Source organism: Petaurus breviceps, unplaced genomic scaffold (genome assembly GCF_028583685.1).
Source record: "Petaurus breviceps papuanus isolate PSGF00001 unplaced genomic scaffold, PetGlider_PUasm1.0 186, whole genome shotgun sequence".
Lineage (NCBI taxonomy): Eukaryota > Metazoa > Chordata > Mammalia > Diprotodontia > Petauridae > Petaurus > Petaurus breviceps.
This window is the reverse complement of record NW_027185798.1, coordinates 7,692,161-7,713,912: the sequence shown is the minus strand read 5'-3', so window position 1 is coordinate 7,713,912 and position 21,752 is coordinate 7,692,161. Positions and strand designations below refer to the sequence as shown.

The window sequence follows — 21,752 nt, the reverse complement described above, 5'->3', positions numbered from 1 at the left end:
TGCAGACAAGGGACCCTGTGTACAAAAGCCAAGAGGTAGGAGGTGGGAGGACAGCGCCCCACCTGGCGTGACTGGAGCAGAGATGGGAGCACCAGCCAAAGGGGGAACAGACCTGGGAGGGAGGAGCTGAGGGTCCTGCACCTTATCCTTGGGGGCAAGAGGTGGCAGGAGGTAGGCGCAGCGGCAGAGATGGACCGGGCTCTGTTCTGCACATGCTCAGCTTGAGCCTCCTGCAGGATGTTCAGGGAAGCTGAAGCCAGGCCCTTGGAGACACCCAGGAAGCTTCACTCCCCATCCCTGGAGCCCCAGCCCCGAGCTCACCTTGCGCTGGGCCTGCTCATTCGCACGATGAAAGGTGTCCTCCAGCTCTTTCTTCTCCCGCTGCAAGTCGGCCTGGGCCTGTCTCATCACGGTCACCTGTTTGGCCACTTCGGCATTCTGTGGAGGAGAAGGAACCCCGCCCAGCTCACTGACCCGTTAGGACCTTTCCCAAACCCTCCCTCCTCAAGCCCTCTCCCCTTGGGAACATGGGAAGAGCCTGGCCATGGGGCTTGGGGCAGGAAACCAGGCACGGGGCTCACCCTCGGGTGAGGACGTACCTCGGGGGAGGACGGCTCCCCCACAAAAAGACTCAGCTAACCATTATCGATTATTGAGAAAACAAGGGCTAACTCATCCCAACAGGGCCTGCTTGGGGTCTAAGGCCTGAGAAGGGGAGGCAGCTGGAGGGCCAGGCCTCTGAGGGAGGAGCTCAGGCCCCCGATCTGTTCCTGCCCTCTTTGTGGCAGAAGCAACAGTCGGGAGAAGGCTTTATTTACTACATGGTCTGGGCCATTCAGGCTTTAGGTGGCTCAGAGCATCACAGAGCCAGACGCTTCTGGCTCAGCCTCTTTGTTCTATAGATGTGGATATGGAGACCCAGGGGAGGTGAGTGATTTGACCAAGATCACATACTTAGTAAGCATCAAGAGAAGGGATCTGAACCCAGGTCCTCTGACTCCCAACTCCGTGTGTACTTTCCCTTGGAGCCTGTTGCCTTGGAATGTGACCTCCCACTGCTGCTGTTTTTTGCATGTTGGCTCGAATCCCAGAGGCAGGAGGGAAGGGTCACTGCCCCATTGGAAGTCCCTGGGGCCTTCTGAGCCAGGCCTGAGAGTCCATCCCTGGCCAGAGCAGGGCTGGACAACCCACCTTCCGCAGCAGGTCAGCATGGTTCTGAACCAGCTCCGTGTACTTCTCTTTCAGCTTGCTGTAGCGCTGTTCGTTTGTCTGGGCTTTCTCTGTAAGGTGAAAGGCCACCATGAGGGTCTGCACTAGCTCAGGAGCCCTCACCCTCCCTAAGGAGGAAGGAGCAGGGATCCCTGGCATAAAGACATCTCTGATGAGTGTCCTGGTGGCTCCCCCTCCCCCCAGAGCCGTCCAGGCCCAATCACCCTCAGTCCCCAAGCCATCTGCTTGTAGCCAGAGTGGACAAGGCAAACTGTATGAGCGCCAGAAGGACCAGGTGTGTCAACTGATGACAAAAATCTACTCTGATTTCTCCTGTGAAAATGCAGATGAGTTCTCATCCTCCTCCCTCTCGCTTCTTTGCCTTGTGGATGTGCCCTTGATGCAGGCTCGTCCTCCAAGGAGGTGTAAGTGCGGGCCCTTCTTTAACACAGACGTATCCATGTGTGTGTGTTGGGTCTCATTTACACAGAGAACAAGGAAACTACTGCCACCAATGTAGCTGACCATTTTTGGTCTCAGAGTGATGCATAGGGCCTGAGAGGGTCAGTGACTTGCCCAGGGTCACACAGCCAGGAGGGGTCAGACTTAGACCAGGTCCTGCTGACTCTGGGACTGGCTTGCTATGCGTCATGCTGGATGCATCTCCATTTGTTTCCTTTGCTGTGTCTGTCTTATTGCCCACACAGTTTGGATGCTTCCTCCCTGACTCCAGGGCTCTTTTCTTCTGCCCTCCCTTCCCTCCTTGGTCTTATCCCGCACTCACACTGACACTGAGACCCTGAGGGCTGGCCCAGCTGGAGCCTTCCTGCCTGGCTCTCCTCCTCCCTCCCCAGCCCGGCCCATGGCTCACTCTCGATCTCGGTGAGGCTCCTCTGGGCTTTCTCCGTGTCCTCCCGCTTCTTGTTGAGCTCGTCCAGCTCAGCCCGAAGAAATTCACTCTCATCGGCCGCCTGCTGCCGCAGGTGCCGCTGCTCTGCCAGCTCCGCCTCCAGCTCGCTGATCCGGCCCTTCAGCTGCAGGAACGCCAGGTGTTTCTGGGAGAAGACCTCAGGTCTGAGAATGGCGAGCCTTGCTTCTACACCGTGTCAGAGACAGCACGTGGGGAGGGATCCCAAGCCCCCCGGGGACCAGGGGATGACACAGCTCTCATAAGGAGCTAGCCTGGCGTTATGGCAGCTAAGCCTGCCAAAGCACCTGACATCTGGGGAGCTAAGGAGGCATGCCTGCAGGCAGGAATGGTGTAAGATACACTGCTGATGTAGTCTGAGGTCGGCCATCAGACACTGGGCCGGTGACCAGGACCAGGAATGGGGAAGGAGAGGCTGGCTCTGAGCCTGAGAGGCGGGGCTGCCAAAACCAAAAGCCTTGAATTTTCGGACCAGCTGCTCCCAGTGGGTGGGGGCTGCAGGGCACTTCCTGATCTTTTCAGCCATGACCCACATGGATGGCCACTGCTGCCATGGGCAGGAGTGTTGACCAAAAAGCAGGCACAGTGATACAGTGGGTGACATGTGCAGTCAGGAGACTCTCTTATTGGTGGGGTGGCAGGATATGATAAGATCCTTCTGGGGCTTTCAACAGACACAAGTTATCTGACTCATTAGAGTCGATCAGAGCATAACGAAGCTCAAGGGTTCCCAGCATGAAATCAGAAAGTGCAGAGGTCCAGGGGTGAGTTCCAAATGACTACCCTCATACCTCGGCCTTGATGTTCTCCAGCTCTTTCTTCAGTCCATTGATCTCCCGATACAGATGATCAATCAAGGTATCCCTGAAAACAGTGGGGGGGACTGGTTTTACATTATTGACCCCCCACTTTCTTTAACTGGGGCATGCGTGGGGATTCATGGGAGGTAGCACTTTGGGGGGCTTGGAAGCCCTTCAGTGCCAATCCTTGGGCATATAATGTGGTGCATGGATTTTCAGCCTTATTTGAGGCTCCCCTGTGGTTGGAAGAGCAAACACTGGAGGTCCTGATTTGGAGCTAGAGGCCTGGGTTCAAATCCTGGCTCTACCACTTACTATATGTGTGAACTTGAAACAAGTCATTTCCCTTATAATGGAGACACCATAGAAAGGGCAATGGATTTCAGTTCATGAGCCCTACATTTGGATTTCAGCTCTGCTCACTGCAAAAGTAACCTGGGACTTTGCCTAAGTCACTTATCCCTTCTGGGCCTCAGTTTCCTGATCAGTAAAATGAAGAAACTGGACTAGGTAAAGTCCAAAGCCCTTTCCAACTTTACTCAAGGAGGCTGCAAGGGCAAACATTTTGGAGGTCAGGACACCCTTTGTCTTTTCTGGCTCCTTCTAAAAAGATCGGGGAAACACCTTGGGTTCAGCAGGCCCTGGCTCACTCCTGATGCCCCACTTTGTCAGGGTCACCCTGTCATGCTGACTCAGGCAGGGGGTGTTTTCTGTGACTTACTTCTTTTCTATGCTTCTCATGCCATTCTGATTGTTGAAGTTGAAAGGGTCACTGCTAAATGAGCTGCCAAAGATATCGTCAAACTTGTTGTCAAAGAAATTTTGCTGTGGCCAGGAGAGAATAGAAACACGGGATTAGGGGCAGGGGACCTGTGCCTGGGACAAATGGGAAATCAGACAGACCCCGGGGTGGAGGGGTGGCATCCATATTCCTTCATCACAGCTTAGGCAAATCCCCTAGACCTGGCACAGGCTAGGACTTCATTTCATCCAGTGGACACCTGGATAATTCCTCTTTGGGAATCTGCCTAAGGCATGCATGCCAATGATATCTCTTCAGAGTTAGAAAGCAGGTAGATGGCCTCTGCCTTGGTCCCCTCCTCTCACATCCCATCCCGTTCTCTTGGCTCTGAAGCATGAGAAAGTCTGCTCTTCTCTTTGTGGGGTTCTCACCTGCTGAGAAGTGGCATCCATCTCCATGAGGTCATCTCTCTCTAGGACTGGCTCGCTGTCCGGGGACGAAGCTTCCACCGGGATGACCACCACAGGGCTGATGTGTTCTGACAAGGCTGAGGCCCGCAGGAAGTTGGGTGGGTTCTGAAGAGGGGAGAGCTGCACTGAAGGCCTGTCTCGTTCCAGCACCCTCCCATCACATCCCCCCAGGCCTTCTACAGGGAGCCCCAGGATCTCACGTGTCCCAGGGCTAATGGTAACCTCACCTCGGGAAGCTGAGGAATCTGGATGAGCCGCTTGAAATACTGCAGGTTGCTGGAGCGGTAGAAGAGATCTTTCAGCCTAGTGGGGGAGAGGCGCCCCTTGAGGAGGGAAAGGCTGCTTCCTGGCTGGCCCTGCCCATGCTGAAGGGAGGTGCTGCTGATGGCACTCTATGTCATTTGGGTTCAATTATGATGCTGATGGGGGCAAGGGCCATTACAGGCAGGTCCCCAGCCAAGCAGGTTCCGGCAGCTCAAAGAATTCCCAAACAACGGGTGATCCAGAGCTTGCCTCCCCTTTGACTCTGGGATACGGAGGCTTTGATTTTGCCTCTGCTTTGCCTCTTTAATTATGCCTGGCCTATAGTGATTATCAAAAAAGGTTGTATTTCCCGAGCTCGTACCTGAGGATAGACAAGGGGCCTTGAAGCATCTGGTGTCAGTGGTGATACAAGCTGGCTTAGAGAAATCCTGGCTGTGCAGAGACCACAAGCAGACAGTGGAGAATTGGCTGTATGGTGCTGCTTAGAGGTAGGACCATCCACACTCCTTGAGTGTGTCCTCATTTGGGTAGGATGCTGAGCTGAGGGAGACCAAACCTCTCCTCTCCCCTCCCTGTGACACCACCTTCTGCCTCGAACCCAAACTCACGACTTGGAAAGGTCACAGTGCCAGGACCCACGTGAGCTTGTTAAAATGGTAAATCAGGGCTCAGGATTTCCATTCTCCTGCCCATTTGGAGCTCCGAATCCTCTCTGGTTCAGCCCCATTCAACCAGTCCCTTTGGACTCTCCAAACCTTTATAATCATTTCTCTTTTTGTCTCTCAAAGCATCAAACCTGCTTCTGTGCTACCTTCCTTCTCAAGGGCAGGGAGGACAAACCAAACAACCAAATACTGGGGCAGAAGAAGAGAGATGAGGGGTACTTATTTGGAAAGACTCATTCAGATGCTGAGGAACTGGATGGACTCAAGCATCCCCTCCCCTCGGAGATGGAGCCAAGAGGGATGGGCTCTTCCAGCCTCATAAGCTCCTAGTATTTAACATTCAAGGAAGAGAGCCTCAGGGCTGGGCTCTTAGGATTTAATGAGTCAGTAAGGTCTCTGTTAAATAGGGTTGTTCAAACCAAACAGGCAAACTGGGAGGTCTACTTCGCCCTGAGCTTGTCCTCTGTTCACTCCCAGAGAAACCCAGCCCTGGGTCTACAAGAACTCTGTTGGCTTGCCTTAGGAATGGGGACGAGGGGGCTGAGAACCACCAGATTGAGTGAGTGTGCCAGTGTTAGGTCAGGACCCTTGGTCTGTCTCACTGCTGTGCTTCCAGAGGGCTTGACATGACCACTGAGGCCTCTGCTTGCCCCAGAGGGTAATGAAAGGAAGCCTGGGAGAGCCACTGAAGGCTTGCTCTCCTTTCTTGGGGACACTGTGATAATCCACTCCTACCTGACTATTCTACTTTTCTCCAAATACTCCCAAGGAGCTTGCCGGGTGGCCACTGAAGGCCTCCATCAGTTCTGAGAAGGGCCCTAAAGATTCGTTAACCTTCCAAATATCCATCTATTCTCCACCGATCCTTTGAGTGTTTCTCCAAGATTATAAAAAGTATTGCTTTGTTCCACTTACTGAGAGAGTCTAACTGTCCAGGCCAGACTTCTGCACAACCAGCACCTCTCTCCTTTAGTGACTACACGGGTCTTTGTGGGAGGCCACACAGACCCAAGTAATCACTATGGACACCGTGTGTCCAACTCTCCACGACCCCATGTGGGGTTTTCTTGGCAGGGACACTGGAGTGCTCTGCCATTTCCTTCTCCAGCTCATTTTACAGATGAGAAAAGTGAGGTAAACAGGTTGAAGTGGCTTGCCCAAGGGTCACACAGCTAGGAAGTGTCTGAGGCTGGATTTGAACTCAGGTCCTCCTGACTCCAGGCCTGTACTCTGTCCCCTGCACCATGTAGCTGCTGCCTTGTTTCCTCTGATACCTCTGTCTAATTGCCTCCCCTTGTCTGGAGCACCCTGCTGGGATCCTTTGGCCATAGTTCCTCCAGTCACTTAAGTTTATCCAAAGTGCCCTTGCCCCCAACTTGCCCTCTCCATGGGAGGCTCTCTTGTACCCCCAAGCCAACCAGCCCTTCTCTGTCTGTCTGTCTCATCAGTCAAACAGCTTCAGGAAGACAAGTCACTTAATATATGAGCAGCATCCAGCTTCCCAGTGACCCCTCTAGGTCTGATAAGAGGGGAACTGACAGCTTTTTCAGCCCAGACTCTTGGCATCTCCTGACACGGTTCTGGCTACTTCCCCCAACTTTTTAAAGAAGACATTCATTAAAAACGTAATATTATGCAATAGTTCAGCTAACTCAACTTGCCTTAGTAACCATTTACGTTTAAATGAGTTCATTTTCAATACCTCAACCACAGCTAGCCTTCCAGTCCCTTTCTCCAAGGCTTTATCAGGTTTCTCTCTCCACTCATTCTCCTTCCCTTTTCCTCTTCTATGGCCATGGTTAGTAAGTACTCTGTTCTCCTGCTTCTGTTTTGTCCTTCCCATCATTTCATCAAGGTTTCCCCAGATTTCTTTATATTTGTTATACTGGTCTAGTCTAAATTGCATCCTACCATTTGATTACGCTTCAGAATGTAAGCTCCTTCAGGGCACTGACTGGTTCATTTTTGTCCTTGAATTTCCAATGCCTGGCACCCAACAAGTGCCTGATAAGATACTTGTTAATAGGTTGATTGAACATTACGGTAATCCCTTCCACATCGAAGGGGTCAGGGGTTCAGACCCCTGAGATCTGGAAAAATACGCATAAAATGTTTTGGCCCTCCCTTCATAGCAGAGAAGAAGTCTGAATTATTACAGAATTCAGAGATTAAAATTGCTGATATCATACAACACTATACATATATTTTATGCATTTCTGAATTCCTAAGCTATTTCTGTGTTGTCAGCTGGCCTTTGTGTGTTGTTTGTAGCTTCCACAAAACTCCCCCCAAATTCCCATTTAATTTTTTGTGCCTACCTGAGATCATATTGGAACCATGATGGAGAAAGTCATGCTGTAGGAGGGATAACTGTCATGCTCCACAATTTATATAATTATTGCTTAATAGGTTGCTTCTATCTTTTTGCAATTATAAACAAAGCTGCTATGCAAACCTTTGAAGAAATCATGGGATCACAGATGTCAAGAAGGAAAGGTCCTGAGGCCATCTAGCTCAATTCTTTTATTTTTTGGATGAGGACACTGAGTCTCAGGGAAGTTACAGTGGCTGGCCTGGTGGCAGGCCTCTGAGGGGGATCAGAACCCAGCTCCTCTGACTTGGGAGCGAATGCCTTCTCTGTGTGGCACACTGCTTCCCTCAGAGCATCCATTACCTGGTCGCGGGCCCTCTCCCTCATCACACCTTCCTACCTGTATGTGAAAAAGAGCTTTCTAAAAACAAACCACTTTCAGAGTATATTGATGACTGAGTCAAGAGGTATGGCTGTTTTTGTGACTGTTTGTCTACCCCAGGCGGCTCTCCACAAAGACTTCACAAGTTCCTTTTCCTGACTTTTCCCCAGTAAAATGCACTCCCAGCACAGAGCCTGTCCACGCCTGGTGGGAGGGCCTCATAAGGCACTTACTTCTTGAATTGCTCCATGAAGCGGTCCCGGTGGCCCTGCAGGGTGTCAGCAGGAAGACCTGAGGGGAGATCAGGAAGAAAAAGGCTGAGAAGGGAAGGACAGAGAGAAGAGGAAGCCATGGGATAGTTCTCGTTTCCTACAGTGGAGAAATCTGAGACCTTGTGCTATGGGGCAGCCCTGGAATCTCCCAAGTCCATCTCAGTAATCAAGGAGCCCCAGACTGGGCAGGAGCAGTGACCACGAAGGCTGTGCAGTGTGTGTGTCAGGGGTCAGACGGAGCAGGAAGACTGAAGGACATCAGAGTCTGAGAGGCCCAGTTGTACTTTTGAAGCCTCCCAAGCCTGGCTCGCTTTGGGGTGAACTGTAGCAATTGAGTGCTAGAAGGGCCTTTCCAAGATGTCCAACCCAACCTCCTCATTTTTCAGGAGAGAAGACTGAGCTGGGGTGGTGACAGGTCTGCGTGAAGTCATCTAAATAGGTGGCACTAAATCCAGGGACCTTTCCTTATCCACACTGCTCTTCATCCTGAGCTAGGTGCAGGGGTATACAAACTGTGTGTGGCAAGAAGACACAGGCCTCACATCCCTGTGAAATGCCCCGAGAAGGAGGGTTTCTGAGTAGGAACCAAGAGAACTTAGACATGTTGCTGAGCTGTGAGCCCCAGTGAGGATAATGGGGGTACCTAGGACTGGAGGCAGAAACCCGGGTTCTAGTGTGTCCTGCCTCTGCCCCCTTATGTGTCATTCAACATTTTCTGGCCTTGGTGCCCTCATCTGCAAAATTACAGGGCTGAGCTAATTATCTCCAGGGTTGCTTTGAGGACTCACAATTCTATGCTTTTAAATATTTCAGATGTGGCCTGCAGCCCAGCATGGCTTTCGAACAAAAACAATTCATTACCTCCATCATCCCACAAATAGAAATACATTAATCATGGGATAAGCCAGGCCTATTTAGTGTCCCGGAACAGAACAGAGGCTGCTGAATTATCTGGGTGAAGCTATGGAAAGATGCTGAGCCCCCGTCCTTTCTCATTTCCTCCCATGGCTCAGGACCGAGTCTCTTGGCCTCCCTGTGGACAGCTCTCTTTGTTAGTTCAGTTCACGGCCTGTTCTCTCCCAGGTCACAGCCACATGCCCAGAGTGCTTAATTTCACTTAATCCCACACTTCTATTATGAGCAGCTGAAAGCCCATCTCCTCTGTGAAGCCCTCTGGGATTGACAGAGATGGTTTACTTCTCCTTCCCTCATATCTTCACTTGTGACCACTTTGACCCTCCCTGATCTCAACCAGAATTTTGTGCTGATTCGGTCTTTCACTCCTAAAATATACCCTTGGTGTGTTTGTGGCTTAATACTTCCTGCCTGGGGGGTGGAGTCAAGATGGCGGAGTAGAAGCAGGACCTCCCCGCAGCTCCGGCTTCCACCCTACCCAATCCATGTAAAAAGGGGACTCTGAACAAACTTTGGAGCTGCAGAACCTACAAAATGACACAGAGAAGCTAACCTGCCACTGAGGACATCAGGGCAGGCCAGCAGGAATCGGCCAGTGCAGTGCTCTGGGAACCTAGCCCAGCCCCACACCGAGGCTTTAGCCCCAGGGTGGGCCTGACTAGCTACCAGCCAGAGGGACTCCAGATCAGCAGCAGCTGTGGCAGTTTCCAGATTTATCAACACATAGATGCTAAGGACAAAGTGAGAGGTCAATGCAGTCTGGATTTTGGGACCCAGTAAGTGGGAGTTCGTGGCTTTTTGCCATGTGGTAGTGTCAGCTCCTGGCCTGCAGAGTGTAGGGGAACCAAGCACCAGTCTGAGGGGTAATCGCTCTTGCTTTGGCCTACTTGGATCTGGATTGCAGTCTAGGGTGGAGGTCCTGGGGTGTGTGTCCAGCTTGCCAGAGCGTGTGGAGACCTCAGAGAGGGCACCCATCTAATACCTCCAGCAGCTGAAAAAACCCCAGCAATTGGGACAAAAGCTCCCCTGTCTGGTAACAGAGTCCTACTGTGGCAAAAAAGCCTCAATCAAGTGACTGGGGTGGGGGGGGGTGATGTGACCAGGCAAAGGAAACAAAGCAGACAGAAGATTCCAACATCAGACTCCTATTTGGGGGACAAAAAAGAGCAAAGCATGGAACAGGAGGAAGACAGTGAAGTCAGAACTCCTGTACCAAAAGCTTCAAAGGAAAATACGAGCTGGTTACAGGCCATATAGGACCTTAAGAAGCAGATAAGAGAAGTGGAGGAAAAATTGGGAAGAGAAATGAGAACAATGCAGGAAAATTATGAAATGAGAGTCAACAACCTGACTGAAGAAAATAACACCTTAAAAAATAGACTAACTCAAATGGCAAAAGAGGCTCAAAAAGGCAGTAAGGGAGGGGCGGCCAGGTGGTTCAGTGAGTAAAAGCACCGGCCCTGTGTCAGGATGACCTGGGGATCGAAACTGGGCTCATATACTTAGCACCCACCCAGAAACACCTGGCCATGTAACCTTGAGCAAGTTACTTAACCCCAATTGCTTTAAAAAAAAAAAACAGTGAGGAATAGAATGCCTTAAAAAGCCAAATTTGCCTGATGGAAAAAGAATCTCAAAAACTCAATGAGGAGAATCATTGCTTCAGAATTAGATTGGAGCAAATGGAAGCTAATGACTTTATGAGAAATCAAGATGCTGTTAAACAGATTCAAACAAATGAAAGAATAGAAGGCAATGTGAAATATCTCATGGGAAAAACCATTGACCTGGAAAATAGATCCAGGAGAGATAATTTAAAAATTATTGGACTGCCTGAAAGCCATGATCAAAGTAAGAACCTAGAAATCATCCTCCAGGAAGTTCTCAAAGAAAACTGCCCTGATGTTTTAGTACCAGAGGGCAAAATAGAGGTTGAAAGAATCCACCGATCACCTCCTGAAAAAGATCCCCAAAAGAAAACTCCTAGGAATATTATAGCCAGGTTCTGGAATTCCCAGATCAAGGAGAAAATATTACAAGCATCCAGGAAGAAACAATTTGAATACTATGGAAACATAATCAGTATAACACAGGATCTGGCAGCTTCTACACTGAGGAATCAAAGGGCTTGGAATATGATATTCCAGAGGTCAAAGGAGCTGGGATTAAAACCAAGAGTCACCTACCCAGCAAAACTGAGTATCATGTTTCAGGGGAAAATATGGTCATTCAGTGGAATAGAGGACTTTCAAGCATTCTTGCTGAAAAAACCAGAGTTGAATAGAAAATTTGACATTCAGATACAAGAAACAAGAGATACATGAGAAGGTAAACAGGGAAAAGAAATCATAAGGAACTTATCAAAGTTGAACTATTAACATTCCTACATGGAAAAACGATAATTGTAACTGATGAAACTTTTTTCAGTAGTTGAAGGGAATAGAAATATATATATGTCTATATTGGAGGGTATATGGGCATAGGAATACATATTGAATGGGTGTATATATGGTTACAGGTATACATAGATAGAGGGCACAGGACCAATTTAACAGAAAGGGATGATACTTAAAAGGTGAAATTAAGAGGTGAGAGAGGAATATAATGAGAGGAGATGGGGAGAGATAGAATGGGGTAAACTATCTCATATAGAAGAGGCAAGGGAAAATGGTTACAATGGAGGAGAAGAATAGGAAGGCAAAAGGGAATGGATCAACCTTATTCCCATTGAATTTGGCTTGATGATGGAATGACATACACACTAAATAGGGGATCTCACCCTCCAGGAGGGTAGGGGGGGGGGAGGGGGGGGAAAAGGGGGGGGGGGGGAGGGGGGGGAGGGAGGGGGGGGAGGGAAGTTGGAAGCATCCACTTTTGAAAAGGGACAGGATCAAAGCAGAGAATAGAGCAAGTGGGAGGTGGGATAGGAGGGAGGGAAATATAGTCAGTCTTTCACAATATATCTACTATGTTATTGTTTTGCATTAGCTACACGTGTACAACCTATACTGAACTGCTTATCTTCCCAGTAAGGGTGGGTGACAAGGGAGGAAGGGAATGAATCTGGAATTCAAAGTTTTAAAATCAAATATTTAAATACATATATATATATATATACACACACACACTATTATTAATACTATTTTACATGTAATTGGGAAATAAGATATACAGGCACTGGGCCATAGAGATCCACCATGCCCTTCTGGAAAAGTCGAAAGGGGTATGGGAGAAAATATGGGAGAGAGCAGATTGGAGGAAGGGATATCCTGTGGGACTACTCTTTTGGGGTGGTGGGTAGGGGAAAAACAGGGAGAAAATTTGTAACTCAAAATCTGGCGGAATACTTCCTGCCCATTGAGATCTTGGCTTGCAGTTTCCATCCTGTTATCCCTTGGCAGAAGAGATGTTTATGAAAGTGATTGTCGGAGGTCATGCCCTGCTGTGATAGGAACCAAGGTCTGTGTCCCTATTAGGAGCAAATCACAGCACATAGTAGGGCCTTTCTGGTCCTGACCATGATGTGAGGCTAGAAGGTAAGAGGGAAGAGAGTTTCCCTGGGGGAAAGTCACACTCCACCCTAAAGGATGGTGGGACACCAGGACTTCTACGATGTCACCCTTGACACTGAGACCCTGAGCCTGACTGCTCCAGGACCTCCAAGGCCTCTCCAATAGGCCTTGCCCTTGAGTCTCCAGTTTCAGGTGACACTGAGGTGACCAGGGGTACACTAATGGGGTGACTTGGACTGACCTGTAGAGATGCCCTTTAGGGAAGAAGGGAGCCCTATGACGTGGAGACAACGGGAGGGGGTATTCGACAACGCTGACCAAAAGAGAGGAAGGAGGATGCCCAGCGAGGCTGGGGCCTGGGCTGGCGGAACTCACAGGAGTGCAGTTTGAAGAGGAGCTTGACGGTGTAATCATACAGATGGCTGCAATCCAGAATGACCTGAATCAGGGGGGCCAGGCGGCACTGTCCTGCGGTTGTTACCGACACCGAGCGTGACATATCCAAGGAGCTGAACACTAGAAAGGAAGGAGATAAGAGATGGGGCAAGGCAGGGCAGTGAGCCAGCAGGACCCACAGCTTCCTGACTCTGTATACAGGATGTGTCACCAATGGTCTCTGTGAGGAATACACAGGGAGAGGAGAGAGACACGGTCCTTCCTCTGAGGAGCGGGGAGGACATTGGGAGAGAGATGTCTCCTGCCTTCAGAGAAGTCCCCATCTGATGGGGAGGCACAGGAACTGAGAAGACCATCGTCTGAGATCCCTGCCTTTTTTAGATTCCAGCACCGGCCCTATCTCCCTGGTCCAGTACTCCACACTATCAGTTAGTAAACATCTTTTAAGCACCTACTGTGTGCCAGTCATGATGCTAGGTGTTGGAGACCCAGAGGAAAAAACCATAATAATGGCTGCCCTCCAGGAACTTACATTTTCTAATGTAATAAAATGCTGAAATGCAATTACAACAATAAGAGTAAAAACATCCCAGTGAGTATCCAGTGAGGGACAGAGCCTCTCTAAGATCTGGGACCTGTCCCATTCTAATCCCCCATCTTCTACTCTAAACCTGGTTCTTCCTCCCAATTGTGGAGTTGTTTTCAACTCTCAAATTTGTTTCTTTTTTCCTCTTTGTCTCTTAGCCACGTTTCTTTCCATTTCTCCTGCTGGCCATATCCTACGTGGCAAAGGCATTTTGCTAGTTGAGGTAGTTTCTAGGCTCTTTTGGATTCCTCATCGTGGACTTCTCACTTCCACAGTTAAATTACTCTAACAAATAGTGGTCAGTGTTTCTCTTATCTTTTTCCTCTCTGGGGGCATAAACAGCTTACTGAATAAGTCAGGCTGGGGTTCTTTTAATTGCATGCTATATTATCTCATTTTTATTTTGAATTTTACCTTTGCTTGTTGTTAGCAAAATTTGCCAAAGAGTCAATCAGGTACAAATATCAAAAGATTTAGAAGAGGAACTCAACTTTTTGTGTGTCCTTGCCCCCTTTGGCAGCAGACCCCTTTGGTGAAGCCTATGGATCCCCTCTCAGAATCATGGTTTTTTAAAAAATTCATAATTGAAGAACTGGTCAGTTTCAGTAAGAGGTTAGTGAAAATAAAGATACAATTTTTTTTCCTGTTCAAGTGCACAAACCTCTTGACATTGGAGCCTTGGGAGTTGGTCCATGTAGCCCAGGTTAAGACCTCCTTCTGCAGAAATGAAGGCTTCTGGCATGTTGGGCAGAGAATTTATGGGAGAATAGGGAAAAACAAATCTCATGGGACCAGAAAGCATGTGAGCTGTCCTGCTGCAAGGAGTACCCACGTTAGACAACAGAGAAGAGATGAGCTTCTCTCTTCTTAGCTAGGCTGGCTGGTCCAAAAGGCATATTCTATACTGACTCCAGACCCAAAGCCTTCGGAGTAGAGTAGAGGCCCCAGCACAGCCTAGAAGAAGCCAAGGCTACCACACTGCCATGAAGAGGCATCAGACCAGGATGCATATTTTTTTTTCATGTTGATTTCTCATATCCCCAAACAGGCTGTAAGTACTTTGAGAGAAAAGACTGTGGCCTTCAATGGTACCTTGTACTATCTGCCCTATATCACTATAGTACCACCGTGGGTGTTCAATGAGCACTTGTTGACTGACTGATTCAAAGACACACTCAATAGAAACCTGGATGGACAACGTAATTTACAGAAAGCCTTCTTGAGGCCCAGCAGTTAGGCTGGCAAGGGGGGAAAGGACAACAGCCTAGATTCCCTGGGAGGGTAAGTGTGACTGGCTTAAGTAGGATCAAGTGAGAGCTAATGGACAGCCAGGAAAAAAGTTCTACTCCATTCTCAAGAATCTCTTTTGGCTCAGTCTTGGACCTATTGCTACAAAATCAGCTCTTAAACCTTGAAAACCAGGTTGAGATGCTTGAACCTAAAAAGCTAGAAGGGAGTCTTCTGGGGTCCTGGGTAGGGGCATTCACAAGATAGCAGGGCTTTCTTGAGTGCCAATCAGTGATATCACAGGAAAGGTATAGCCAGGTGTTCTGACTATGAAAGGGAGAAGAATGCCAGCCAAGGCTGGTGACTCCAAGTGTCATTGTTGCTGGATGCTCCTACCCCCCATGTACTAAGACCAGCAGGAGCTGGGAAGAGGAGCCATTGAACTGGGAACATTTCATTGACGTACCCTGAATGTGTAAGACAAGAAGGCAAGACAATCTTGGCTTAGCATGTGCGAAGGAGGCCACTTAGCCCACGTTGCCTCTTGGCTAGCATTTGGCTGCCCCTCCAGGTCATCTCACCATCTTTCTGTCACCTCTACCTTCTCCTTTGTCCTGGACTGGCACCCTCTCCACTAGACCTGAGACCTGACTTCCCTCCTTGGGCCCGAAGTACCCATATAAGGAACTTAATCTCTCCTTAGAGCTCCTGCCCTGTGGCCCAACCCATTCAACTGCTGAGTGTGTCCAAGCTAGCCCACCCTCTCCTCTGATTGGTCCTAGATGACAGACTTTGCTTCATCCCACCCTGGCCATCCTGCAGCCAGGAACACACTTCCTCCCCCCACTTTCTATACCTCTTGTATGTGTAGTTTTCTCCTATTAGAATGGAAACTCCTTGAAGACAGGGACTTTTTCTTTTTAAAAAATGTGTATTCCCAGTGCTTAGCACCAAGCCTGGTACATAGTAAGTGCTTAATAAATGCACATCCACTTCCTCATTCAGCAAAAGAAGTCCAGTAGCTCTTTTTTTTTTTTTTTTGCCTTTTGGAGGGCAATTGGGGTTAAATAACTTGCCCAAGGTTATGCAGCTAGTCATTTTGTGTGGGTGTTAAGTGTCTGAGGCCAGAACTGAACTTGGGTCCTCCTGATTCCGGAAATTTAGGTTTCTTTTAAAAATTTTTTTAAAGCAATTGGGATTAAGTAACTTGCTCAAGTTTACACAGCCAGTTATTTCTGGGTGTGGTACTAAGTATCTGAGCCCGGATTCGATCCCGGTCATCCTGACTCTGGGGCCAGTGCTCTTACTCACTGCATCACCTGGCTGCCCTTTCAGTAGCTCAAATTCATTATTTGGTCAGAAGTAAATTCCTAGATCAAACACATCCATGTGCAGTGTAAGTACAAAAACACACTCCAAAGCAAAATGTAAATGAATTTCGAATTCTAAATGTAAATGAATTGGGTGATCCCTTAGTATAGATCATTGCACTATGCAAATGTTCCTAGATTTCTTTCTCAAGGACTTCCATGCCTTCCTCATGTGTGGACTATCCGCTCTATGACATGGGGAGCCTCAAGCTTTGACCCAGATCTGAAAGAGATCCAGAAGGGCTGGAAATAGTGCTTCCTGTTACAAATGCACTTCTCTGACATTTTCACAGGATTCTGCTAAATAAAGCTGAGCTGACTGAGTTCCTTTTTAATCTGTCCTCCAGGCATCTGATGGCTGGTGTTTTTCTTTCACATCCTGCACTGAAGAGACAGGCCAAGGTTTTAGGAAGATTTTGCCACCTTCTAGGTCAGAGGGAGGTGTAAGGTCTGAGTGGGTTCCTGGACTCAGTGTATTTCATGCCTGGAATGCTCTCTCTCCCTAACCCCTGCCTTTCCTTCAAAGCTCAGCTCAAGTACTTTCTTCTATTGGGAGCCTCTCCTGATTCCTCCAGCTGCTTGGGACCCTCCAAATTACCTCGTCCTTATTTTTTCTATCCATACATATGTACATACTGTTTTCCCCCTTTCTCCCTCTCCAGGTGAAATCCTTGAGGGCAGGGGCTGTTTAATTTTCCCCTTTGGGTCTCTGGGGCCTGCACAGTGCCTGACACACAGCTGTTGATTGACTGAGCAGATTATAGGGAATCTGAGAGCTGATTCAGTCCTTCATCCAATGCAACAGTCCGCTCTGCGATTCTCCTGGCAGGTGACCATCTGGCCTCCACGGGAGTGCTCCAAGGGCAGGGATGTCTACCCTTCATAGCAGCAGCTCATTCTGCTGTGAAAGATGTCTGATTATTAGAAAGTTCTTCCTTTTTTTGTCATTCCTCCAGGGAAGGGGAGGAAATGTGGCGGAAGCTGTTGCTTCCTTCCTAGGGCAAGATGGGGAAGTGCTGAGAGGTAAGAAAAGATCCTGACCCACTCCTGGCCCCCATAGAAAGGTCCACGTGGTGTACAGCATTCAGCTGGAGGGGGAGAAAGGCTTCAGTGGCTTTCCTGAGTCACACGGACTCTGGCATCATTGTTTTCCTACCCCTCCTCCAATGACTGGAAACCCTGTGAGGACAGGGACTGTCTCCTTTGTGTCTCTGTATGCCCTGCACAGTCCCTGGCACAGAATAAATGTTAGCTGATTGGTCTGAGCTCATCTCCTCTGTACATACTGTCGCACCCATTCATGTACAGGTCATTTTCCATGTGAGACTGTAAGCTTCCTGAGGGCAGGAACTCTTCCCTTTTGCTTTAGTGTTTAGCACAGCATCTGGCATGAAGTAATTACCCAATGCTTGTTGTCTGACCTGTGACCTGTGATCTGAATGCCAACACTTGGTAGATGGAACATTTATTACAGACTGTGCGTGCTGGGTTAAGCACCAGGGATTTAAATACAAGCTCCTAAGAAAGTCCCTTCCCTCAAGGAGTTTACATTCCAATGGAAGGGTAACAGCTGCTGTGCCCACAGTGCTACAAAGGACCGTGCCGTTGGGATGGTCATGGCCATATGAGACCCAGTGGTTTTAGGGTGGAAGGATCATGAGGAGACACGGAACATGGGGCAGGTGGTTTTTGGAGAGAAGCAGGGTGAGTGTGGTCTTTCTGCTCAGATATGGCCATTGGGCTGTCCTGGTTCCAAGTCATCACTCGCTGGGTCTTGAGAACCGGCCAAGTCTGTGGCATCTATTTATGCTCAGAGAAAAGAGGCGATGGGTATGGATACTCTTCCTCTGGAGCCTTACTGGGCAGTGGAGCTGGTATGGGCAGGGCACAAGCCTAGGAGGTGGGCATTCCCCCAATGGAAGGGAAGGAGACTCACCTGTCTGGAAGAGGTTCAGCTCACACTCCAAATAGTCAAACATCTCGACCGTCAGCTGGAAACTGGACCAGAGAGAAAAGAGGGGGCTGGTTGTAGCCGCAGCAAGAGGCCTTCTCTTGCCTTCCTCCACCCCAGGGGTGGGGAACCTGCGGCCTCAAGGCCACATGTGGCCTTCTAGGTCCTCTGGTGTGGCCTTTCGACTGAGTCCAAGTTTTATAGAACAAATCCTTTTATGAAAAGGATTTGTTCTGTGCAGTTTGGATGTAGTCAAAGGGCCATCCAGGAGGACCTAGAGGGCAGCATGTGGTCTCGGGGGCCGCAGGTTCCCCACCCCTGCCCTACCCCATTCTGAGGCACACACAGCCTGTCCCTTCACAACAGAGGCAACTGCTCTCTTAAACCTTACAGCAAGATATGAATAAAAGGTGTAAGGACCAGCCAAGGGCGAGGAAGGCAAAGTGTGAGCTGGGAAGAAAGTGTGGCAACGGGAGATGGCAGGTGCCAGCCCAGCGAGTGTGACCCCGCAGGCATCCCTTGCTGCCCTTTCTCTATCCCCGTCAGGATCCCAGGCAGAGAAGGCACTCACAAGCACATGGCCGGCCGTATCAGGAGGAGACAGGAGCCCAGTGAGGGAGGGGGAGCTACTTACAAGTTGTTGACATCACTCTCTCCTGCCTCATCCAGCTGTCGGTCACTCATCTGGAGGTTGCCTGGGAATCGGGGGTTCTGGAAGAGAAGAAGCCGGAACAGAGGATCAGCTCAGCCTCCTTTCCTGAGAGGGGGCTCAGTTAGGTCAATGTGGGGCCTGGAAGTAGAGTGTTAAGTTTGCCGGGCCCTATTCTCAGGGTCTGGGTGGCCACCTGTGGAGACCCTTTCTTTGGATACATTGGCCAAGGAGAATATCCAATTTATATTATTAGAAGTCAATTCTCTTCTCCATTGCCCAGGCCCACAAGAAGGCTGCTCCCTATTGCATTTGGCTCTTCCAAATGCCATGAAACCATGTGACAAAGTGAAGCCATAAGATGAAGCTTGTGAATATGTTCAAATCCTCAATGTCTGTACTGATGGAGGAGAGCAGAGGATTATGGGTACCCAAAGCAGCTGGTCAAGGCAGCTTGGTGATAAGGTGAATTTGGAATCAAGAAGTTCTGAATTCTAGTCTTGCTTCAGAAACTTCCTATGTGACCCAGGGCAAATCAATCCTCCCTTGCCTCAGTTTCTCTTTCTGTGACATGATAGTCACACATCCCTCCCAGGGTTCTTGTTTGTAAGCCTCAGAGCACTCTATCAAGGCCAGCGATTACTGGGGTGATTGTCCATTGCAGATTCTGATCTTAGTTGACATTCCCCATCCCCCTCCTGATTGTGAGAGTTCAGCTTCGGCAACGGAAGACACATTTTCATGTTAATCTACCAAAACTTAATTAGTAAAGCCAGTGTGCCGTGGGGATAACCACACGCCACACTTCCTAACCCTAAGAAACCATTTCTGGATGACTCAGTGTCTAGTCTAGCACTACCTACAGCAGGGTTCTCCTTCATTAATGTGGCTGGGTGATTCTGGAAGGGAGACAGACAGTGTGATCCAGTCTCTGAGCCAGGAAGGTCTGATCCCAGGCTGACCAGGAGGTTTACACTCATGGGGCCCCAGGCAGCTGGAAGCCTGTAATTTGCCCAGCAGTTGATGGTCTACACTGGTAGAGGGGATTTCCCCAAAGGGAGCTCTCTACATTACCAGTGACACAGGTCCAGTCCCCTACTCCTCCCTGAAGAGTGGAGGGAACAGGGACTCTTGGTAAAATCATTTTCAAAATGATTGTAACAACCCCAACAAAGGAAAAACTTCCCATTCCTTAATAGTGATGTAGTCACAGTCATCCCTGATAAGTCCTTGAACAGACTAGTGATTGCTTTGGTTTCTTGCTGACCTTTGTCCTCTCAGGACTATGCCCACAGAATTGGAGGGGCGGCTATACCACTGGCTGCCTCCGGGACCTTTGGGTTCTGTCTTCTCGCCTTGGTTCAATGGCATTCTATGGCTTTTGTATGTCCTACTTTGGGTAGCCATTCCCTAACCATTAAATAGATCTTTTTTAGATTATTTTTTGGCATTACAAAAACACTATGAATATTTTTGTACACATGGTTCTTTTTTTCCTTCTATCTCCCACGTGCCTGAGTGGTGGAATCAATAGTTCAAAGGATATGATTAGTGTTGCATCATTGTGTATTGCCAAAAGATCAAGCCAATAAGCAATTCCAACAACAATGTAATAGTGTGCATGGGAACAGGAATGTCTAACTCTGTTCCAGGGCCAACAACAGATGGTAAGGTGTCCTCGGCTGACATTCCCCAACAGAACATGAGCATCCAATGGCAAAATGGTGCCATCATGACTGGCTTCCCAAAGCACTAAGGAGCAGCCTGCTACTCCCGATGTAGAAGGAAAGGTAGAGATCCCTTGATCCTGGGGGGACAAGCGAGAGCATGAGGCTCACCTTGGCATGGTACTCCATCTTGGTCCTCAGCAGTCTGAGGTAGATGCTGCACAGCTGTCCGTAGCCCTCGCTCAGGTGACCCTGGCAGAGAGAGGAGAGAAGGAAGGTCTGGGTCAGGAGGAAAGGATCTAGGGGCCTTCAGAAGCAATCAGATCCAGATGAGGAAACTGAGGCCCAGGGAAAGAAGGGGCCTGCTCAGGACTGCAAAGCCAGGGAACATCAAAGGCAAGATCTGAACCCCAGCTCCTCCGCCTCCCATCGGAGGTCTTTCTTTTGCAGCGAGGTGCCCACTTCAGGGCTCCTGGGTCCCCTGCCCAGAGTAACCATAACCTGGAAGTGGGCACTCTGCTCATCTGTACCTTAGAGAGAAAAAGGGGACCCTGGCTTCTGAGGGGCTGCTCTCTGGAAGCACAAGAATGTGGATCAGTCTGTAACGTTCATGGGATGTAAGATCTTCCCACCCAGGAATAGGCCTCACGAGGAGCCCATTAAGGGAAGCTTGCTTAGGGGAGGCTTGCTTGTAGGAAGGCTTTCACACCTTTTGCTAATTTCTCATTAGGCACTGAGTCAGGAGGGCTGTGATGCCTTCTGGCTCTGAGAAGTGAGTGTGTGTGTGTGTGTGTGTGTGTGTAGTGTGTGTATGTATATATATAGTGTATGTGTATATGTGTGTGTATATTTATGTATATATGTGTGTACACACACACACACACACACACACACACACACACCCTGAGTTGGTATTTTGGGAACTTGCTTATGAGAAGGCTCTTGTGATTCCCTGGTAGAGATTCTGAGGCATGTTCAGAGCTCCCCGACTGTGCAGATATAAAGGCTCTCTCAATCCAGGAATGTATGTAAAGTTGATTCAGGCAGAGCCCTGAATGTTGGTCTTTATTTCTCTGAAGTTCAGGGAGCTGACTTTCTGCGGAACTAGTGAATGTGATTTAAAGAAGACTGTTGACCCCTTGAAGAGCTCTCTTTCCTAGAAGAGCACATCTAGGAACCTGTGCTAGCAGCCATCCTAGTGATGCCAGTGTGATTGCCAAGTGTTCAGTCTGAGGCTGTGTGTTCAGTCTTCAGCTGAGTGTTTAGTCTGAGGCTGTGAGGGTCAAAAGTCAATCTTGGCCCAGAGGATTAAGTCATCTGTCGTGCTGAAGTGGCTCTCCTGGAAAAGCCAGGATCGATCTTCTCTGGGCCCTGCCTGGTCAAACCTCCTGAATTTTGAGCACTGACCCTAAAAGGGGCTGGAGTCCGGAGAGAAT

The 21,752-nt window shown here is 49.1% G+C and overlaps 1 protein-coding gene across 2 annotated transcripts in view; it reads right to left on the bottom strand.

The window, feature by feature from the left end:
• HIP1 (huntingtin interacting protein 1) overlaps nucleotides 1-21,752 on the bottom strand; it is a 131,772-nt gene that overhangs the window by 24,082 nt on the left and 85,938 nt on the right. For both annotated transcript variants that reach the window (XM_069089468.1, XM_069089470.1), the window contains exons 5-16: nucleotides 20,488-20,568; nucleotides 18,635-18,711; nucleotides 17,986-18,047; nucleotides 12,846-12,986; nucleotides 8,005-8,062; nucleotides 4,377-4,452; nucleotides 4,111-4,254; nucleotides 3,659-3,762; nucleotides 2,929-3,001; nucleotides 2,081-2,264; nucleotides 1,192-1,280; nucleotides 322-438 (exon numbers count right to left, since the gene is read on the bottom strand). In XM_069089468.1, coding sequence (XP_068945569.1) covers nucleotides 322-438; nucleotides 1,192-1,280; nucleotides 2,081-2,264; nucleotides 2,929-3,001; nucleotides 3,659-3,762; nucleotides 4,111-4,254; nucleotides 4,377-4,452; nucleotides 8,005-8,062; nucleotides 12,846-12,986; nucleotides 17,986-18,047; nucleotides 18,635-18,711; nucleotides 20,488-20,568 — 1,206 coding nt within the window. The remainder of the gene's footprint in view (nucleotides 1-321; nucleotides 439-1,191; nucleotides 1,281-2,080; nucleotides 2,265-2,928; nucleotides 3,002-3,658; nucleotides 3,763-4,110; nucleotides 4,255-4,376; nucleotides 4,453-8,004; nucleotides 8,063-12,845; nucleotides 12,987-17,985; nucleotides 18,048-18,634; nucleotides 18,712-20,487; nucleotides 20,569-21,752) is intronic.